Source organism: Hemicordylus capensis, chromosome 8, assembly GCF_027244095.1.
Source record: "Hemicordylus capensis ecotype Gifberg chromosome 8, rHemCap1.1.pri, whole genome shotgun sequence".
NCBI lineage: Eukaryota > Metazoa > Chordata > Lepidosauria > Squamata > Cordylidae > Hemicordylus > Hemicordylus capensis.
Window position 1 is genome coordinate 29,223,950 of NC_069664.1, and position 21,847 is coordinate 29,245,796.

Consider the following 21,847-nt stretch of genomic DNA (forward strand, 5'->3'; position numbering starts at 1 on the left):
GCGCGCGCGCGCGTCCGGCGAAGTGCCTTTTAAAAGGCGGCACGCCCGGCCTCGTCGATTGGTTTGTTCATTGGTTTAGTTCAGGAGCGTGACCTCTCCTTTTTTTGGAGGAGGAAGCGAGTGAAGTGTCCCCCCATTTCCCGCCTGTCAGCGCTGGAAAGAGTAAGAAAGCCGGTCCTCTCTAAAAGTGGGGGGGAGGAAGAGACCACGCCCAACCGGCGTCTGATTAGCATAGCCACGCCCTGGTGGTGTTTCCGCTCTTCGTTCCTTCGCGTTTACTGTGCAGGTAATGCGCGTGCTCATAAATAGAGCGGTCCGCGCCTGCGCAGTGCTGCGAATGCCGGGCAGGGTAGCCATGATTGATTTGGGGAAGGTTGGGCAGTAATCTGTCCTGAGAGCAGGAGGATGGGGGACCAACCGAGGAAACCTCTCGAAAGACTTAACAGAGAGTCTACACGTTAATGGGGCAGACGGGTGAACGAGCAAACATGGCAACTGTCGTGTGCAGTTTGGCTTGGAAACCTACTGCCAGTCAGAGTCGACAATACTGTATATTTATTATTATTGTTGTTGTTAATATTACATTTCTGTCTCACTCTTCCTTCAGAGAGCAGTGTTATGTTTATCCTCACAACAACCCCGTGAGATAAGTTAGGCTAAGGGATACAGGACTGTCCCAGAGTCACCCTGTGAGTTTCATGACTGAGTGGGGATTTGAACTCAGGTCTCCCTGGTCCTAGTCCAACACTTTGACCACTACACCACACTGGCTCTATGGCATGTACACCCTTTCCAGGAGGAGTGCAGCAGAGCTTCTACAGCAATCTTCCTGTGGTTCTCCACCTCACCCCACCAAGCACTGGGATTCCGAGTTCCCTCCCTGGCAGCATCTCCAAGATAGGGCTGAGAGAGATTCCTGCCTACAACCTTGGAGAAGCCGCTGCTGCCAGTCTGTGAAGACAATATTGAGCTAGATAGACCAATGGTCGGACTATGTTCCTATACAGCAGCTGAGACCTCATCTGGCAAGCAAAAAATAGCAGTAAGCCGGTATCCTGCAAGTGCGGGCACATCTCTGGGGTGCCTGGAGAAGAGGGAGGTGCAGGTCTGCCCCCTTCTGATCTTGTGTACGGACGATCTCTGTTGTAGACAAGTGGTGGTGGTGATGCAGAGCTGAAGATCCTCTATGAAAGGGTGTTCCACATCAAAGGTGCATGGTTTGCATAGTAAGTATACCACCAGTAGTAATCCACTGGTGTTGCAGTTCCAGCTCATGCAGAGAAAAAGTCAGGAATTATGTGGCGCGATGTCTCTGCTGCACTGCCACGGCTTTTTAAGACTGACCTCTGACCCCTTTGAACGTGACACTGTAATTTTGCAGAAAATCATACCCTGTAATTTGAGGGTGTGGGTGTGTGGCAGGTGTCCTTTTTGCCAGAAAGCTGGTCCTCCTTCACCCTTCTCACATGGCCTAGCCCTTAAATAGGAACTCCTGTTGCGTGGGTTGCGTTTTAACTGTCACTAATGTCAGTTCTTTCAAAACAAGGCTTTGTCTTTTTCTGTTCTCTGTTTAGGGGAGTAGCTTTAGCTTCTTGCCTAACAGAAAACACTTCCAAGGTACATGTATACTTCTCCCAGCTTTCTAAAGGAACAGGTCAGATATATTATATATACACACACCCCGTATTGTAACTAAATATGGGTACGTGTGACTGCAGTACTAGCGTATTATTCCCCCATTTACCCCTTTCTGTTTCCTTCCCCTTCTTCTTGTGTCAGTTTCTAGATTCTAAGTCCCTTGCGGCAGGAACCTCTCTTCTCCTGCTTTGTAAAGTGCCATGTATGTGCATAACACTATATATATATAACAATGACAAAATATATACTACATGGCATAGAGTAACCTGAGCTGCAACCAGTATCACGAGTTCCCCGCCCCAGAGAGCCTGCAATTCAAATGTTAAGAGTGGGGAAAGGCAACAGAGGAGATGTAATTCCACATTTTAGGCTTTGTTTCAGTTGTGGGTGAGAACATGTGAGGTTAACTTTTTGTCGTGTTATGTATTTTTATTATGTTTTGTGTAGTTTTATTGGATGTTATTTAACGTTGCATTGTAAGCCACCCAGAACAATTTGTTATCGGGTGGCAAACAGATGATGATGATGATGATGATGATAATTTTATTAATTAACTAACTGATGCTAAACTTTTCATAGGAAAGAAGGGTGCACTGTAAGAGCATCCATGATTGAAATCATACGGTGCCCAGTTTGATTATTTTATTTTATTAGCACAGATGACTCCAAGAGGTAGTGGATGTTCACCCCAAAATGTTTCCTGCTCCCCCATCCACCAGACTGGAACATTACAAGCCATGTCAGACAATGCATAGCATATTGTGGCCCTATAGCTTGAATTGTTTTAAAAGGCCTCTGTGGTTGTTTCAAGAAGCCTCATTCACTCACCACCACCCCCTACTCCACAAGAAGTTGCAAACGCCGGTACAGCCGGGGAGGTGGTAACCCACTCTATTTAGCAGAAGTTTTTGCTCCCCCAAAATGTCCTTTGCTCCCCCCAACTAGTTGTTCTGGAGTCACCCCTGCTGGTTAGATTTGTGTCTTACTTTTCTTCCCCTATAGTTTCCACAACAGTGTGTGTGCGTGTCTACAAAGCCTCCACCTTCCTGCAGACCCGTTCGATGCAGACGTTTCCTAGCTCAGCAGACTTTTCCCTTTGCTTTTCTTGTTTGCTGGAGCTGGTTTCTGCCAAGCTTCCTTTGGTCTCCATGACAGCCGACTGGGACCGTTGCCTAGCAATGCAGGGAGCCCCGGCTTGTGCTGGCTGGGATAGGCTGACCAAGACTCCACGGTCTCTCCTCTTTCCATGTGGATTGGCTGCTTGGAATGACTCTCTTGCACAGATGCAGTTCCCTTGGAATCACTCACAGCAGCACCCCAGGAAGACCGAAGACCCTTTGCTTCCAAACCCTTCTCTCTAGCCTTCTGTTCCACAGGAGAGGCTTGCTGGTGAGCTACACCCTTGCACAGACAGCCTCTCTCTGTTCGTTCCAGATTGAGACGCAAGCCACAGGTTGGTTGCTCGTCTTAGAACTGTCAGATAGAGTGCAACAAAGGACTGCAGTGTTCCTTGCCTGTCGCAGTCTGCAGGCTGCAGCTGAGAACGTGCCAGAATGGCCCCCACAAAGAAGAAGAAGAAGGGGACCAGGGAGAAAGCAGGGAAGCAGAAGAAGACGACCCTACCAGGTAACAGCCTTCCAGCAAGGGTGTAGGCCTTTCTGCCAACCGCGTGGCATTTGAGGGTGCCTGTGTTCCGCGTTACATCTCACTCCCAGGCCTGGTTTATACACAACTGCTTAGCAAGGGCAGAAACCCTGGAGCTACCACCAGCTCTGGATGGCACATACTTTCTATCCTCCTTTGGTGTAAACATCCACAGGGTGTGAGACACTGAGCTCTTTGGAAGCAGGAAACAATCTTCTTCTTTTTCTATGTAAACCGCTTTGAGAACTTTTTGTTGTTGAAAAGTGCTATATAAATAATAAATAATTCCATGATATCTAGTCACAGTTTCCAACCCCCACCCCCTCTCTTTCTCTGCAGACGAGGAAAAATACCAAAAGACAGTCCTGGAGGTTGACACCCTCAAGCAGCACCTTGGTGAGATAGCATTGTTATTGGCAGGGCTGCAGAAATCCACTAGTCTACTAGTCTGTGACAAGTGAAAAATGATGCCTGAGGGGTGGCTGCTGAGCAATATACCAGCATAGCTTGACGAGTAAAATATTTTGTCTGGCTGATAAACTGAACCAACATTTCTTCACCCCTTGCTCATTGGTACCATGGAGGGATATTCAAATGTGGAGAGGAAATGAAATTTTTGTGGGAGCTGGAGGTGCTGTCAAGCTTTCAGCATCCGCCCCGCCCAACAAGGTAAGCAAGGAGCAGCTGAACACACCACTTTCTGTACCAGTCTTGGAAGCCAAAGGGTTGCCCATCAACCCATCAAAGCATTTGCATAGATGTGAAAATGGCAAATATCTCTGAGCATTAGCAAGCAAAGGGATCATCACTCTGCTCTTTGTAGAGGTAAGGCCTGCTACTTTAAGAATCCCAGGGCCACAAGGCATGTGGTTAGCATAGTTCTGTTCAGAGAGGACTGCATCCTCAAGATCAGAGACTTCAATTTGTTACACCTAAGCAAGGAGTGTGTGTGAGTATTAATGCATGTGGATTAACACACATTAATTCATATTGTGTGTTGGGGTGGGGCAGCATGGATTCTGATCTGCTAGGAGTTATTTAAAATACTTAGATTAAAATGAGGTGGTGCACAGTTTAGCGGGGAAGCACATGTTCAGCTGCACAAAGCCCAAGCAATCCTTAGCCTGATCAATTAAAAGATCTCCAGTAACAGGACAGACAATGGTCTGCCTCAGTATAAGACAGCTTCATATGTTCATGTCGATCTGGCATTCCCTCTGAGTGAGGATATATTTACTTATTTCCACTCTGCCTGAAGAAGAGTTCTGTATAACCCCAAAGTCTGCATGCTTCTGTGTCTTCAGATGTGGGTGCAGTGAAGGATATCCCTGCATCTCTCCCTAAGATACACAAGTGGTTGCTTGCATCAAAGAACTTGCGAGAAATTAAGAGTATCAGCTCAGTATATGAGTGTGTGTGTTGTGTCCTTTCTGGCCTGCAGTTCTTCGCCGGGATGTGGCTAGGCAGGCGATGGCTGACAGTGAAGGACTCAAGCAGAAGTTGGCAGATCTGGAGAAAGCACTGGAAGCGGCTCAGGGTGACAAAAAGGATATTTACGAAGGTGTGCATATGTGGCTATTTCCACCCCATCCCCCAGCACTATAACCCGGGTCACATGGATTAACCTTTCCTGTCCGTGCATCGGACAAGCTCTTACCTCTGAAAGTTCATGACTTGGACTTTAAAATGCCTCGGGATGGTTTTATGGGTTTTCATACATCACAGACAATTGACCAGGGCATGGTTTCCCTGCAGAGCTGCATTTATTTATTTAGAAGATTTATCAACTTCCAGCAAAGTTCTCAAAGCAGCATACTTAGTAAAATTGGGTAGCAAAAGGAAGGGATTACAGGTCAGTGATGGAACACCTGCTTTGCGTGCACACGGTCCCCTCCCCAATCCCTGGCCGCGTCTCCAGGTAGGTCTGAGAAACCTTCCTGTCTCTGGTGAGCTGCTGCCAGTCAGAGTAGACAGTGCTGAGCTAGAGGGACCAAGGGTCTGATTCAGCAGAAAGCAGCTCTGAATGTTAAGATATGCTCAAGAATTAAAAGCATATGCAAACATCTACATCTTTGTTTAGCTTTAGAAGCTCTTGCTGCACTCTTCCTGGAGCAGGACATTCCTTAAGTCTTTTAGCCCTCATAAGAACAGCCCTGCTGGATCAGGCCCAAGGAGGCCCATCTAGTCCAGCATCCTGTTTAACACAGTGGCCCACCAGACGCCGCTGGAAGTCTACAGGCAGGAGTTGAGGGCATGCCGTCTCTCCTGCTGTCACTCCCCCGCAACTGGTACTCAGAGGCATCCTGCCTCTGAGGCTGGAGGTGGCCTGTAGCTCTCAGACTAGTAGCCCCCGATAGACCTCTCCTCCATGAAGTTATCCAAGCCCCTCTTAAAGCCATCCAGGTTGTTGGCTGTCACTAAATCTCGTGGCAGAGAATTCCACAAGTTGATTATGCGTTGTGTGAAAAAGTACCTCCGTTTGCTGGTCCTAAACTTCCTGGCAATCAGTTTCATCAGGTAGAGAAGGTGGTTGAAGGCACTGGGGAACAGCAACATGAAAGGTCCTCTCCCCAGCCTTCTTGCTGCCTTGCTGGGCCCTCAGCAGCCAAAGGGGAATAGCCTCCCATTGTTCTGGGGTGTGTTACTGAGCACCTGGATAATGTTAGCATCCAAAAAAGGCAGGATCTTCTCCTTGCCTGGTGGGATGCTGTTGTAACTTGTCATTTGTTCAGGTATCGTTTCCTTTTCTCCATCTCCTTGCATCTCCCACCTTGTATTCCAGAGATGATCCGCCAGTATCAGCAGCTCCAGCGCCAGACTGACACCCGGATACAGCGCTTGGAAGCTGAGAAGGAGAACTTGCAGGAACAGCTTGGTATATCACATGTGCCTGTTGGGAAAGGTTGTAGCTCAGTAGCAAAGCATGAGCTTTGTACTGAGAAGGCCCCAGGTTCAATCCCCAGCATCTCCAGTTTCAATGGTCAGGGGGCTGTGAAAGACCCTTGCCAACGACCCCAGAGATCTGCATCCAGTCACAGCAGACACTGCGAGATAGACCAGTGACCATCGTCAGACTCGGTATAAACCAGCTTCTTATGTTCATTGCTGCTCTTCCACCTAAAGACTGGGAGTAAAAGTTATTTATTCCAATTGCGGAATATTTGTTGACTGGAGGCAGGACTTGGAATTTTTATTTATTTTTACATTTATATCCCGCTGTTCCTCTAAGGAGCCCAGAGCGGTGTTCTACATACTTGGGTTTCTCCTCACAACAACCCTGTGAAGTAGGTTAGACTGAGAGAGAAGTGACTGGTCCAGAGTCACCCAGCAAGTCTCATGGCTGAATGGGGATTTGAACCCGGGTCTGCCCGGTCCTAGTCCAGCACTCTAACCACTACACCACGCTGGCTTTCACGTTGGAATGTCAGCATGCATGCAGAATTCCCCCCAGCACCTTGCTGGAAAGTATTTCTTACTGCATAGTAAGAGAACTTTCTATCTGGAGAAGAAAAGTTAATCCTTGCTCTCCAAACCAGAGATGGTACATTGGCTTAGCTAATCCCATTTAAAAAACCCCGATGATGCCCTGCTCAGTTTGTATATTCCAGCCCATCTTACTACATCTGAAATTGGGTTTGGGTTAGGGTTAAAGCAAGCCAGAATGTAAGCAAAGCAACAAGGAATCTTGCAGGACCTCAAAGACTAACCACTTGATTAGGGCAAGACAGCTTGTCAGCTAGAGGCTGCTTCCTCAGTTGCAGGAGGGTAACACTCAAGCTGACCAAAAGCTTGCTTTGCTTAAAGTATTAGTTGTGTAATAACGCTCCTTGCTGCTTTTGCTGACACAACCGCCCTTCTGGAAGCCAAAACCACAGTATGATCCTCTCTGAGAACTAAGAACATATAAGAATGCTGCTGCTTTTGAAGGCAGAGGGTCTTTGTAGGCTGGTTGTCTTTAGCTTCTCAGTCCTCCTATCTCAGAGGTCTATGACCTGCTATCGTCTTTCTTGACATCTGTTCACCCTTCCTTCTCACACAGAAAAGAGAGCTGGGCTTGTGGTAGCATGAATTGTCCCATTTGCTAATCAGGACCTGTCGATTCCCTCCCTGGCAGCATCTCCAAGAGAGGGCTAAGAGAGACTCCTGCCTGCAACCTTGGAGAAGCTGCTGCCAGTCTGGGCAGACAAAACTGAGCTAGATGGACCAAGGGTCTGACTCAGTATATAGCAGCTTCCTATGTTGATTTGCATTTGGATGGATGACTGCTTCTGTTCTGAGTGCTGTAAGATATTCTAGCAGGGATGGGGGCCATAGCTCAGCGGCAGAGCATCTGCTGTGCATGCCGAAGGTCTCAGCTTCAATCCCTGGCGGCAGCATCTCCAGGTAGGGCTGAGAGAGTCTCCTGCCTGAAACCTTGGAGAGCCATTGTCAGTCTGTGTAGTAGACACTACTGAGCTAGATGGACCAGTGGTCTGACTCGGTATATGGCGGCTTCCTGTGTCCCTATTTCCTATATCTTTGATTCCTCCTACTCCATGTTGCCGTCCGGCAGCTGCCTGCCGGGAAGATGTGCGGCAAAGCCAGGCAGACAAAGCCCAAATGCTGGAAGAGAAGGAGACTGCCATTGCAGAGATGCAGTGCAAGATTGATGACATGGAGACGGAGTATGAGAAGATCCTGCATGTGAGTTCGGGGATGGCAGAGCAGAGAACTGTTGCACACTCCCTCCTTCCCCAAGCAATGAGAAGTTATAGGGGTCCAACTATTGGAATTGGTTTTCTTTGGAGGAGAGAACGCTGGGAAGGTCTGGAGTTTTATTTGCAAGTGGAGGCAAACTGCAGGCACTCTGACAAGGCAGTGGCTCTGCTGCCTCACATCAGATACCCTGAACTCCAAAATGCCTTCCGCTAATTTACAACAACATCTCTGCCTGTTCCGAACTGTGAGCCTGCCCACGCACACACACTTGCATGCACACTCTCAGCGGGGGGGGGGGGGGTGTCTCCTAAAGCACTGGTGGCGATACTGTTCAGAACACTAACAATTTCCTAAGTTTAGCTCTAGGAAGTGAGAGGAGCTATATCTATTTCTATGGATCAGGGCCTGCAGGCTACTTAAATCTGTAGTCGCCTGTTCCTCCTCGCTGCTGCAAGCCATTGCAATAGATCTGCCTTTTTGATTTAATCTTGTTTTAACTTGGTAAAAGACTGAGCTTTAAATATCTGTGCCCAAAGAAGCATTCTGTGCAGTCCAAAAGCTTGCTCCCATTTTGTGCATTATTGTTGTAGTCCAGTCAATGGGTCTTGAAAGAGACCTTCTTAAAGCAGCAAATTCTTAAGTAGCATTCTTCAAGTTACAAGTTCTCTCCTTGTAACACAACCAGGCATTCATGGACCTCTGAGCCCACGGGGCATCCCTCACTGGCTGTGGCTTTTCCTTCCCTCAGGGCAGCCTGGACTGCGTTCTCGCCAAGCTCCAGAGTGCCAAGCTCAGCTGGGAGAAGGAGGCTACCAGCATCCACCTGGAGTACAAGGACCGGCTGAAGGAGTTTGGTCTCAACCCCCTGGAAATATGAAGTGGGACTCATCGCAACAGACCACCCTGCCCTAGCCTTTGGCACAAGGCTTGAAAGACTGTGAAATTTGCAAACGGGGGAAGGAAACTATGGAAAGTAAGGTGCCATATATAAAATTCAATGTTTAGGTTGCACTTCATTCTATATTGGGGGATCTGGTAGATCATTGAAAGAGAGAGATAAAGAACATCTAGCAGATATGAGGCATTGTGCACAGAAAATAAAACCTGGTCATTACGCACGAGGATCAAGCATGAAGGCCAAATGGTGCCTACTAAAATATGTATTTTGTGGGTTGAGAGGGACCTGCATAGAAGGGCAAAAAAGAAAGCATTATTTATAGAAAAACTGAGACCTGACATTAATGCTCAGGAGGTGTTGGCCGATGCCATAAAGTTTATTAGGCTCTAAGAAGAATTGGGTAATTCCCCTCCCCCCCCATTCATGGAACAGAGTGTTATCATGTCTAAGGAATGTAACAGCTGAGGAACGGAGGAGGTTCTCATCTCTCATTTGCTTGTTTAACTGAGGATGGTGTGTTACACCAGAAATGTTTTGTTGAAGCTTTTAGTTTTTCTTTTTTGTGCAATTAAAAATATTGTTGAGAGTTCCTTTAAAAAAAAAATCAAATTGCATTTTAATGTGGGGAGAGGGTGGTGGAGAGAACCTGAGCAGGACAGCAGGAGCCAGGGGTTTAACCCCTTCCTGCTATGCTGTGTTCCCAAAAAAAATCACACACACACACACCCTAAAACAGCTGTTTGCCCCTAGAAAGGAGGCTGCTGCAGGTATAACCAGTAGCTTCTGAGGAGACTTATTTTTAACTAGAAAATGACATGGAAGGAAAGGGTTAACACCCACACCATGTTGCAGTCCAAATCTCTATCTTTCCATGCCCCACATCCATTCTTTAAAAAAAGAAAATGAAAAATGGAAGTAGAACACAGTGTAACTTCACATGTCTGAGCTTTTACCCTTCACAGTGAAGGCAAAAACAACTGAGGAGAGATGGTCATCTGTGCAAAGCCAAATGGGTGTTCCAGCCTCTGAGGAGTTTGGAGTCAGAGAGGTGCTCTTCCCCATGGACTCTGGGGCTGAAGTCCAGGGCCTCCACACCCCCTGGTCTTTAGCCTGTCCTGGGTGGTGTGGTTTGTGCCCTCAAGAACCTATGTGTTAAACCATGATGCTTAACTTGCAGAGGGGTGGCCTCCAAAGGCCTTTAGGTCCAAGCTCCAAAATTACCTAGGTGCACCTCTGTTTGGAGTCCTACCCAGAGCAGCCCAAAGGATGCTATCCGCTTAGCTCTTGTGGGTTTGAGAAGAGGTTCTTCCTCCGATTTCACTTGGCTTCATTATTATGGATATTCATATACGGCTTTTCAACATACTTGAGTCCACCGCCCTGTTGCAGAGATCCATGGGAAGCATTTTGAGAATCGAGGATGGACTAATTAACAAGGCAACAGCGTGACAGGAAGAATCAGGTTGTCCAAACAAATACAGGAATACAGTCTGTGCAAAGGTGCTCACTTTCCCCACAAACGAGAGCCTGTGAAGAGCTGGGATTAGGGATCAGTCGTGGTGATGGTGATCAGATAGGTCCTAGAATGCAGCCTCACTAACTCCATCTTGCTGGCTCTGTGAAACCAAGAGGAAACAGATTCATTCATTCCAAGGCAACATTTTACAACAGGCTTGCAAACAGCCACTCACTATAGCCCTGTTCACACATTATGTCCAACAGGCATATAATCTCTGCACAGTGTACAAATGTATGGATACTCATACACATTGAACACATGTATGGCAGTACACTTCCTAGATCCTGCATTTGTGGCAGCTGTGCTCAGGTTCACTTTTACAACAAACATATGTACAGCATAATGTCTGAATAGGCCATAATGCAAGTAATGAATCTGAGATTTCCACCTTGACATGGGTTCACACAATCACGCGAATGTCAGTAACCCACATTAAATCTAGATTCGAACGACCGTGTGAACCAGGCCAATAACTCATCGAAATAAAGCCAACAATATATAAAGACAGTGGAACATTTGGCCAAATAAGGACTAAACAAAAGAGCAACCAATGAAGCCAATTGGCTAGCAAATAAAAAATCATGCTTCCTGGATCACAGCAACATTTCAAAGCTAGCAATTTGATTCAAAGCACGCGCACACACACACACACACCCCCCTCAAAGTCAACCATGGCCTCCAAACAGAATACCTGCCTTAATGGAGATCTGGTCTCATTCAACAGAGCTTTCTTCAGAATAATTTTGAATGTAAAAGGCAACATAACTGAATTAGATGCAGAAGTGAAGCAAAAGCCTCAACGGAGAGCCTGCAGCTACTGGAGCAGTGGGCTTAGTTACTTTTTGTGCAAGTACCTGTGAATCATCGCCAGACAGGTCCAGTTGGAGTCCATTCCCATGGAGGCCCATCCTGAGATGGCAGCGACAGGGTGGCCAGGCAGGGCTGTTGTTTTCCTGAAGCATGCTGGGAGAAGAGGAAGCATCAGGGATGTGCAAACTGGATGGAGGGTCCTGGTCGTCATAGAAAGGGAGAGGTGATAATCGAACCTGGGAAAGCCAAAGAGACCCAAACCAGCAAGCTCAGCAACTTCAGAGAGTTCTCCAGATGCATCAGAACCTTTGTTTTATTCTCTGACAGAATTGCAGGATGATTTCACCCAGCCGTAGCTCAGGGGATGGGACCATTGCTCAGCCGAAGAGCATTTGCTTTGCATGCAGAAGGTCCCACGTTCAACCCCCAACCTTGCCAGGTAGGGCTGGGAAAGATTCCTGCCTGCAACCTTGGAAAAGCCGTTGCCAGTCTGTGTAGACATACTGAGCTGCTACTACAAATATTTATATACCGCTCTTCAACCCAAGTTCTCAAAGTGGTTTACACAGAGAAATTAATAATAATTTAGTAAAATGGATCTCTGTCCCCAAAGGGCTCACAGTCTAAAAAGAAACATAAGGCAGATACCAGCAGCAGCCACTGGAGGGATGCTGTGCTGGGGTTGGATAGGGCCAGTTGCTCTGCTCCTGCTAAATATAAGAGAATCGCCACTTTAAAGTAAATTATCCCAGCCATACTAATATGTTTCATCTGCAGGACCTTTTGTCTGATAAGGATTGCATTTCTCTAGAAGTGGCTAAATTTTGCTTTACAACTTTTAAAATATGCAAAGAGATGTTTACTTTGATGTAGGCTCTTCCTGTCTGCCACAACTGTATGATGATTGTTTATATCTGGTGGATGACCGTAAAAAAGGATACCTACCTACCTACACAGGTACAATCCTTCACGCGTTATGCTGAACGCAGATACAGCAGTATCTCCCTATATGTACCTTGCATTTGAGGGAAGGACCTCTACCAAGGTTCACTTTTAAAATGAATGTACGCACAGTCATTCATATGAACACATGTACAAGCGTACAGACATCTGAACACAGGTAGAACATAATGTCTGAATAGGGCTTTTACGTGCTCCAGAACCATGCAATCCCAGTTCAGAGATGGTCCCAGGCCATCCTCGGGCAGGATTTCTGTCCCATTCTACAAGTCTAGTCTTTATGGCAGAAACGAAAAAGGGAGGGACCCCTCTACCCCCCAGGTCTGGATCCAACTACATACCGAGTCATAGAACTTGCTCCCTTCTGCGTCAATAACCAGCAGCGTCACCCAGTTGCTATATGCCCGGATCCGCAACACCACCTCCTGGTGGTCCAGGTCTTCAGTGCTCTCACCATTCACAGCCAGGAGACGATCACCATTTCTCATCCCCGCCTTCTCAGCTGGCAACCCGACATCCACCTGCAGAAACTGACCTGCAAGTCACAGGGGGGTTGAGATGTGTGAATAACTCCCAGGGGGAGTGACAAAGGAGGTGCAGCTGCTTCTGCTTCCTGGCAGCAGCCCGGGTTGCTCCTCTCTCTCCCACACTGCCTGCAGGCTGGCCATTCATCAGGTACAGTTGCATGCTCTACCTGATGAATGGCCAGCCTGCAGGCAGCACAGCTTTCAGGTGGGGTGGGGGAGAGAGAGAGAGAGAGAGGAGCAACCTCAGCTGCCTCATTTGGTGCCCCCCCCCCAGCTCATTAGGATGGGCTGTGGCCGCTTCAGAGAGCTTTGCTTGCTAGGGAAGAACGTGGTCCTTTTTTGTGGCAATGGGAAATGGTCTCTTGGGAAGGGTGCGAGAGCAGCCTATACTCCAGTACTGGTCACACGACCAAACAGTTTGGGAGGATGGTGGTGCCGAATGACTCTGAGGTTCAGGATCTGCTATGGGCTCCCAGCCCTCTTCTTGGACTGGCCCAATCAGCTTGTGAATCTTTGGGCCGAACATCACATAGTTGCCACAGGGAACGCACTAACGCAGGTTAAGTGAAGCACCTGCTGGTGGAAGGGGCTGCATCACCCTTTCCCTGCCACTGCTTGCCCATCCGAAATCACCCCCCCAAACTGCTTTCCCACCTACAGCAATGGGGGTACAGGATCTTCATATCTTTTCCCCCGCAGGAGAAAATCAGCCGGACAGAGGGGGATTTTGCATGGACAAGACATGAAAGGAAAGGGTTAGCCAGGAGTTCTCAAACTTGGGTCTCCAGATGTTGTTGGACTACAATTCCCTGGGCACAACAAGATTTGGAGATGATAGTAGTGAACCTGCCATATGAACCTGTCAGGGCCCTCTGGTCAGCATCTCAGGCCCTGCTCATGGTCTTGCCACTAACAGAGGTCCAGTGGGTGGGAACTAGAGGCAGGGCCTTTTTGGTTGTGGCCCCTCTGCTTTGGAATGCCCTCCCAGAAAAGCTTCACCATGCGCCCTGCCTAAAGTGTTTTTGAAAAACAAAAGGTGCATCTTCTTAGAGAAGCTTTTAAATGTTTTATCTGCAGTTAATATCGGGTAGGTTTTTAGTTAGTAGTTTTTAGCTTTCTACTAATAATTTTTAACTTGCTTAAGTTAAAGTTTTTTAACTTGCTTAAGTTCATTATTATTATTATTTTAGTTTATATTGTATCCATTTTATTAATGTTGTGAGCCACCCCGAGCAGGAATGTACTGGAGGGAGAGGGCATAAATATATTTTAAATAAACTAATACAGGAAATATAGTGGTTGGACTATACTTCTGAGGACCCAAGGCTGAGAATGCCTGGGTTAGCCAGTTCTGCCAACCATCAGTCCTTTGCTTAACCACAGGCCACCAGCTTTGCATTAAAACACAGGGGCATCCATCTTCTTGGACTGCAGAATGTCCAGTCTCGGGAATAATTTGGCCCTTTGACAGGCCCCTCCGGGGGGTGGGGGGTGGAGGGCAGACTCACCCTTCTTTCCAGAGCAGCATTTCTCTTCCTTCAGCAAGAACCCATATCCTTTTGGCCCTTTCACCATCGGCAGTTTCCTCACTTCAAAGGGGACCTGGGAGGCATCAGCCATGGCGCCCGTGACTTTCATGCCCCGTTGTCGGTAAAATTCCTCCGACTCCACGTCGATCACCAACAGCCCCACTGGGCTGCGACTTGCTTTGAGCTGGAATCCAAGTCAGGTGGGGGGGAAAGAAGAAACATGAGGGTCCCAGTGTCAGAACTGGCGTCAGGACACCCAACATCCTGTCTGGAAAGCAGTTGAGAAAGAAGCTATGCCCAATGGGCTAGCATGGTGTAGTGGTTCGAGTGTTGGACTAGGAGTGAGGAGACCCGAGTTCAAATCCCAATTCAGCCATGAAACCCACTAGGTGGCTATGGGCCAGTCACTTATCTCTTTGCCTAACCTACCTCACAGGATTGTTGAGAGGATAGATATAACCATGTACACTGTTCTGGGCTCCTTGGAGGAGAAGCGGGATATATATGGGAAAATAAAATAAAATAAATGGGCATCTCATCGATGAAGCCACCATTACGTACAATGGTGGAACTCTCTGAGCTTGACTGTTAAAAGAATTGTTGTAGAAGACACACAAGCAGCCCTATTTAGAAAGTATGTTGTACCAATGTCTGTGTACATTTGTACAAGTGTATATGTGAATAACTATGTTAAAAGTTAACCTGGGTCCAGACCCCCCTGAATGCATGGCATGCTCTCAACTCCTGCCTGCAGGCTTCCAGCGGGCCACTGTGTGAAACAGGATGCTGGACTAGATGGTAGATGGGCCTTGGGCCTGATCCAGCAGGGCTGTTCTTATGGTATAGATAGGAAGTGTACAACCATGCTCTGTTCAGCATAACATGCGAATAACCAGATCTGTAACTGTGTGCACTGTATAGTTGTTGTATGAGTTGAACATAATATTTGGAGAGGGCTACAGATTCTCCCCTGTGGGTTCAAGTTAGAATTGGGTATATTCCAGCACCCAGCTAAATTTTAATCCTGCACTTCGAATAAGTTAAGCAACCAGGTTCTAGCCTGTAGAGCAACTTCTGAAAACTCCAGGACAAACTGCGGTCCAAGCACATGGACAGCAAGTCATTTCTTGGACTAGAGATGACCAGTCTCAGGAATGAGAAGGAAGATAAATCAACAACATAAAAATCAGACCCGGCTACCACCAGCCCGGATTGCTCAACGGGAAAATGGTAGCAATCTATGGCCATGACGTCGTCGGTTCAGCACCTTTTTGTTGAGCTGAGTATAGGTCCAGCTGTCCACACAGTTCCCATTGAGTTCAAGAAGCCATGAACCATCTGGAACGCCTGCCTTGTGGGCTGGCCCATCCTTGGGCACGGACACACGAAATGTGCCCTTCACACCTGCACAGGGGAACAAGGCAACAGCAGCAGCTGCTTGAGAAACCGTGAAGGAAATCCGTATTCACAAGGTCCTTCTTGTACTAAAGCCAGGGATTTACATCCAGTGGAGCAGCAGTGGCCAGCCTGAGGCTCTCCAGCAGGGGATGATGGGGACTGTAGTCCTAAAACAGCTGGAGAGCCTTAGGTTGGCCATCCCTGCCAACGAGGCTCACCTCACTAATTGTGTTTCAGGGGATGTTTGGGATGCATTGAGTTTAATTGTGGGTTACCCTAGATCGGGGTCCCCAACCGGTGGTCCTTCAGATGCTGCTGGACTACAACTCCCATCATTCCTGGCTATAATATACTGTAGGCTGGGGATTTAGGGAGTTGTAGTCCAGAAACATCTGGAGGACCACTGTACTAGTTTAGTTTAGTTTTATTATTTATTATTTAGTTTATACTGTTCCTTATTGGTTTAATTGATGTTTTCCGATTTACACGGCTGTTTCTGGAAGCTGCTTTGTAGATCCGTTGGGGTCAAAAAGCAGGACTGAAATGCTGGCTATAAGGAAAACCTCCTCCCTTCCTTAGCTATCAGCCTGCTCCTGCCCACCCCCAGGACCCCCCTTCCTCCTGTTTTGAACTTTGCAGAGGAGCCTTTCCCAATGTGGGGGCAGTGCTTGGAACTCAGAAACGTCGGCTGTATTTACACCACAGACTGGAATTGTTTTTAAAACGCCATTGCCTCTCCTGGGAACCCTCAAAACTGTAGCTTGTGGGGGTGGAGGTGGATGGGCCTCTAATGAAGGAAGCTTTGGGGACCGAGAACCATTTTCTTATAATTTTGCTGTGTAAACCGCTTTGAGAACCTTTTTCTTCAGCAACAATATACATATTCTTAAAACAATATACATATTCTTGGTAGGATACAGGAGGGGTTTACTGTTATTGCCTTCCTCCCGCACAGTATGAGATGATGCCTTTGCCACTGATATAGGTGACTACAAATATTTATTTACTAGGCACAGTCTGGAAAGCAAACTGGCAGGGAGTTGAACTCACAGCCTCTTGCTCCCTAGGCAAAATGCTTCCCCGCTGTACCACCGCAGCTGATGTTTGCAGTTTGGATACACCCTTAGGAGCAGATTTGGGGATGGGTTTCCCCCTCACCGTTATTTCCTGAACCCTGATCCCAGTAGCTCCATCCTCTGAGCCTTCCCCTCCCTTCCTTCCCTCTGAATGTGGAAAGGGTATGCAAATAGAGAAGGCATGCAAATGTCCGCCATTTGCATCATGCCTCCTTCTTGGTCCTCCAGTGGACTTGGGCCCTTTCTGGCGAAAAATGCAAACCGCAGCAGCTGCGGGAAATTCTCTGCTACCTTCTGGTGCTGACACGGTGAAGCCGAAGCCACTTGGACCTTTGGCGATGCAGCACAGCTGAGGCCTGTTGCGATGGGGTAAGAGGCGGGCCAGGTCTTGGTCGAGGGCTTTAGCCAAGTCGTAGGTGTTCCCATCCAGAATGGCAAGCAAGAGGTGTTTTCCGCTGCTCTTGATCTTCCAGACCACCTGTAAGAGGCAGCCAACACTGGAAAGCCAATGGTCTAGAGAGCAGGGGTGTAGGGAGACTCCCAGCAGCCCAGGCATCATTGTTTTGGGGGGCTCCCCGTGCCCCAGCGCCAAAGCCATGCCCCCTACTTTCCAGCCCTGCCGCTGCGCTTCCCGCTCTATTGACCTGTGGCAGCAGCGGGCGGACTTCTTCCCAGCCAGTGCACCGGCTTCTCTCCAGCTGGTGTGTGGGCCTCCTCATTCCTTGGCCGGTGTGCTGGCTTCTCTCATGCCTGTGCACGGGCCTCCCGCAACCCTCTCCCTACTCAGTGGGGAGGCCCACAAGCAGGCTCTAGAGAAGCTGGCACGCCGGCCAGGGAATGCAGAGGTCCACACACCGGCTGGGGAGGTGGAAGAAGTCTGCCTGCCGCCGCCACCAAGGGTAAATGGGAAATGGCGGGGGTGCACGGGGACGGGGCAGCGTGGCCCTTATGGGCCCCTTGATCCTCCGGGTCCAGAGACATTTTCACCCCCTCGTCTAATGGACGCTACACCCATGTTCTAGAGCAGGGACTCTCAACGTTGGGTCCCCAGATCTTATTGGACTGCAACTCCCATAATTCCCAACCAAAGGCCACTGGGGCAGGGGATTATGGGAGCTGAAGTCCAATAACATCTGGAGACCCAGCGTTGAGAACCCCTGGTCTAGAGCAGGGTTTCTTCACCTTGGTCCCCCAGATGTTGTTGGATGACAACTCCCAGAATCCCCAGCCACAAAGGCCATTTTGGGAGATTCTGGGAGTTGTCGTCCAACAATATCTGGGGGCCCAACGTTAAGAAACCCTGCTGTAGAGCATTTGGATCTTTGGCAAGGCTATGGTGATGGGAGGAGCAGGCATTTGACTCTTACTCCAGGGGTTCCTGACCAAAGGTCCACAGATGTTGTTTGACTACAAAAGCATCTGGGGACCTACTGTGAGGGACCTCTGGAATAAAAGTTTGATGCCTGCTCCTCCCATCACCATGGCCCTGCCCCCTTCATTTGCATAGCCCCAACCCAGATTGTATTACTTGGCCACGCTAGCCTGTGATGGGATTTTGGTAGCCGGCTTTCGTAAGCAGATAGGTCAGTGACCAGATCAGATTCGGTCACATCCTGCTGCTCTTCCATCAGGAGGTTCAGGCTACAGGTAGACCCGTAGCTGGATTAGGGCCACGACACTGAAGGAGGAGGTTTAACCCTTTCATCTGCACCATTTCCCCAATCTGAATCGCTCCCTTGTAGATGCTATTTGCTACTTGATATATAGGGGGGTATCCAAATTGAGAGCCCAGTAAGAAAAATAACGTACGTGTGTGTGTGTGTGTGTGTGTGTGTGTCTGAGGAAGGAGGTGGAAAAGGGATTTCTGAAAGACAAGAGTGTTCCAGCCAGGCTCAGCACCTGTGGCAGAGTAGACTAAACTCTGAACCCGCCAGGAGAGGAGGCGAAGAGTTGCTAGCCCCCTGCTAGTCTGGTTCTAGCCTAGGCTGAGATGCTAGCAGACTAGAAGATGCTCAGGAGCAAGCCTTGGGCTCATCTCTAAGGGCATGCAAAGCCAGCAGTGAAGACCCCATGGGGAACCCACCCGTCTTACCTTCCAGTGCTCCATGCCTTCGACACACGCGCCATTCACCTCGAGGATGCGGTCCCCCTCCCTCAGGCCTCGGCGGTGGGCCAGGCCCCCTGGCTTCACCTTCCGGATGACATGGCCACTGTTGCCCGCCTCTTGACGTAACCAGAATCCAAAGCTCTCACCGTCCTCTTTCTTCAGGAAACAGAACCGCAGCTGGGGCGCTCCCTCTGGCTCTGAGGAGGAGGAGGAGAGTGGAGAGCCTGGATTCAGAAAGTGCGGAGCCCCTGCTCCCAAGCACTGTTCCCTCTAGCAGGGATTCCCAGATGTTGCTGACTACAACTCCCAGCATCCCCAGCTGCAATGGCCTTTGGCTGGGGATTGTGGGAGTTCTAGTCAACAACCTCTGGGAATCCCTGTTAGAGGGAACACGGCCACCAAGCCTGTATAACTGCAAAGTGCCTCGTGTGAAGGCCAACCTCATGGGCAGCCCGCCAGGAGGATGCAGATTTGGAGTGTGGTTAAGGGTGGTGAAGTGGGGCATGATTGGACCTATCGCACTAAAGACCTGCTGGGAATTTCTCCTGCGCCAGGTGGAAGATAAGATCCCAGGGGGATGTGGCCATTCGTATCCCGCCCGAGGAGGGGCCAGGCCAGAACAGTGACTCAGACAGAGACGCCAAGGGGAGCCTCCTCTGTGGATGGGTCCTCCTTTGGGCTCTCCGGAGCCTTTAATTCCTGGATTTCCCCCCTCACACAGCACACTACCTGCTCTCTAATGGCACCTCATAAGATGCCCTCCAGCCCTGCTGGATCAGGACCAAAGCCCACCCACCCCAGTATCCTGCCTCTTTAGTGGCCAGACCGGTGCTGCATCTGGGAAACCCCACCAGTGAGGGGAAGAGGCCAATGGCCTCTTCTTGCTGGTGACGTTCCCTAGCACCTGGTGTTAAGGGGCATGCTGAACAAATCACACCCGCAGTTCATGAAACGTTGCTTGGCAGGCAACCTTGGCTCTCTGGCCACAGTGGAACTACAACTCCCCTCACCCCCCGCTGTTGCCTATACCCCTGCTCTAGCGTATGAAGAATCCTGGTTATAGCTGCCCTGGTGTGGCCCAGGAAGGGAGGCGAGGGAGGGAGTGGGAACCTTCCCCAGTCCAGGACACAAGGTAAGCAGCAGTGCGTGGGTGCCCGACAGGGAACAGAGAACAAGGCCTCCCTTTCTGCAGGGGCCACAAGGGAAACAGCTGGCGTTTCCTCTCCCACCCACTCAGCCAGCCCCATTACCAGAATCCTCCGCCAGCGACAAAGCCGGGTTATCGATCCCATCCTTGGCGTTAAACTCAAATTTTCTGCAACACCAGGAAGAAACAAGAGTCACCTGGGTTGCGGGCAGATTTCCCCCTCCCTTGCATACTTCACCGAAAAGCAATCTCTTCTGGCTGCTAACCCATGAACCTTTCGCCTGTTGCGTATATCTGGTCGGTTCGTTAGTTTTGATCATTCTTCATTTTTAGCTTTGATAATTTAATTTGGAATTTAAAAACAACAACACCACATGCACAACTAATTATGGTTGTGGTTTTAGCTTGGATTTTTAACTTGTTTAGTTTGGTTAATTGCATTAGTCTGATTTGATATTGTAACTGTTTTATAAATGTGGTGAGCCGCCCTGAGCCATAATGTACTGGAGGGGCAAGGTATAAATATTTCAAACAAACAAACAAACAAGCCACTGTCAGCGGATTACGTGGAAAGAAATTTGCCTTCTATGCAAACTTGGTGCGCGTGCACACACACACACACGGTGCTTTGTCAGCTACGTATTATCCCAGTGTGGCTACTCAGGTTGTGAGAACAGGCCTCCCCACGCCCCACGCATTTTGCACACGGCAGTGCAAGGGATTAAGGCAGAGTGTTCAGACCAGACACCCAGTTTGGCACTTACACTCTTAACTCTGTGCTGTCCCGGATCCCTGCAGAAAGGAAAGAGGTGAGGGTGAGTGAAGAGCAGAGCCGGTGACCCACCATCCCCCAGTCTGAGACCCTCCCTCAAGGGACTTGCACCCTCTCCCCTCCTATGGAAGGAGAGGAGAGCTGGTCTTGGGGTAGCAAGCATGACTTGTCCCCTTAGCTAAGCATAGTCTGCCCTGGTTGCATATGAATGGGAGACTGGAAGTGTGAGCACTGGAAGATATTCCCCTTAGTAGGAGATGGAGTCTCTCTGGGAAGAGCAGAAGGTTCCAAGTCCCCTCCCTGGCAGCGTCTCCAAGATAGGGCTGAGAGAGACTCCTGTCTGGATTCTTGGAGCAGCTGCTGCCAGTCTGTGAAGACAATACTGAGCTAGATAGACCAATGGTCTGACTCAGTATATGGCAGCTTCCTATGTTTCTAGGTTTTGTGTCTTAACAAAACTTGGGAATAGCTCCCCAGTGGCTGCCAGTTCACTTGAAAAAATAGGCATGTTGCTTGGAAGTTGTGTTCTCTTCATCCCGGTCTGGATATATGATTTATGAAATCATAAACTTCAGTCAAGGGAGAGGAGGCCCAAATTGCATGCTGAAGGAGTCCCGAAAACAGGCCCCCCAAGTCTGTTTCGGGCGTTGCTGCCTGGCCACCTTCCCTGCCTCCTCTGCAGCTGCAAAAGAGGATGTGGGTGCAGCAGCTCCTGCCCCGCTCTCCCCGTGAGGGGCCCTCCTCTTGCACGAAGGCGACCTGCAAGGGCTTAGAGGGAGGAGAGCTGGTCTGGTGGTAGCAAGCCTGACTTGTCCCTTTAGCTAAGCAGGGTCCTCCCTGGTTGCCTGATTCCCAATGAAGATGCCCTCTGCTTAACCCACTGTGGCACACGCATATCCTCTGGGCAGAGCCCAAACAAGCCCCTACACCCCCGTGGCTCAAGAAATCTGCCCGCACTGCTCCGGGGGTGGCCCCTGGCCACCTCGTCTTCCGCAGCTTACCTTCCTTCTGCTTCATGGCCGGTGAAGTGCGTGAAAGTCCAAGGTCCAGCTTGAAGGAGCAGCTGAACCTGGGCACCCCGCCCTCTTTCACAGAAGTTTAATATTTAAACGGGCAGGAATCTT

General features: G+C 49.1%; 2 protein-coding genes across 7 annotated transcripts; one reads left to right on the top strand and one right to left on the bottom strand.

Annotated features, from left to right (window-relative positions):
- The first annotated feature begins 8 nt into the window (after positions 1 to 8).
- Positions 9 to 9,487, top strand: CCDC153 (coiled-coil domain containing 153). Of its 6 annotated transcripts, none has more exons than XM_053270162.1 (7): positions 9 to 162; positions 3,073 to 3,264; positions 3,622 to 3,678; positions 4,724 to 4,843; positions 6,065 to 6,157; positions 7,835 to 7,965; positions 8,729 to 9,487. In XM_053270162.1, exons 2-7 carry the CDS (start codon positions 3,192 to 3,194, stop codon positions 8,855 to 8,857), a joined length of 603 nt encoding a protein of 200 aa, XP_053126137.1. In that variant the 5' UTR covers positions 9 to 162; positions 3,073 to 3,191; the 3' UTR covers positions 8,858 to 9,487. The 6 variants fall into 6 exon arrangements, with proteins under 6 accessions (XP_053126137.1, XP_053126138.1, XP_053126139.1 ...); XM_053270163.1 differs by having other exon boundaries at positions 147 to 286; XM_053270164.1 differs by lacking the exon at positions 9 to 162 and adding an exon at positions 360 to 1,226.
- NHERF4 (NHERF family PDZ scaffold protein 4) lies at positions 9,226 to 20,854 on the bottom strand. Its single transcript, XM_053270160.1, has 9 exons — positions 20,716 to 20,854; positions 20,055 to 20,119; positions 18,790 to 19,001; positions 16,989 to 17,175; positions 15,491 to 15,627; positions 14,203 to 14,407; positions 12,509 to 12,702; positions 11,252 to 11,443; positions 9,226 to 10,494 (listed from the first exon to the last, which is right to left on the bottom strand). Exons 1-9 carry the CDS (start codon positions 20,796 to 20,798, stop codon positions 10,459 to 10,461), a joined length of 1,311 nt encoding a protein of 436 aa, XP_053126135.1. The 5' UTR covers positions 20,799 to 20,854; the 3' UTR covers positions 9,226 to 10,458.
- Between the last annotated feature and the right edge of the window lie 993 nt (positions 20,855 to 21,847).

Coding starts and splice junctions, on each gene's coding strand:
- CCDC153 (XM_053270162.1), top strand. CDS start 3,192: ATGGCCCCCACAAAGAAGAAGAAGAAGGGGACCAGGGAGAAAGCAGGG. Junction 3,265..3,621: donor GAAGAAGACGACCCTACCAG/GTAACAGCCTTC, acceptor CTTTCTCTGCAG/ACGAGGAAAAATACCAAAAG. Junction 4,844..6,064: donor CAAAAAGGATATTTACGAAG/GTGTGCATATGT, acceptor CTTGTATTCCAG/AGATGATCCGCCAGTATCAG.
- NHERF4 (XM_053270160.1), bottom strand. CDS start 20,798: ATGGTGGGTCACCGGCTCTGCTCTTCACTCACCCTCACCTCTTTCCTT. Junction 14,408..15,490: donor ATACTCAGCTCAACAAAAAG/GTGCTGAACCGA, acceptor CTTGGATTCCAG/CTCAAAGCAAGTCGCAGCCC. Junction 12,703..14,202: donor ATGCTGCTCTGGAAAGAAGG/GTGAGTCTGCCC, acceptor TGTGACTTGCAG/GTCAGTTTCTGCAGGTGGAT.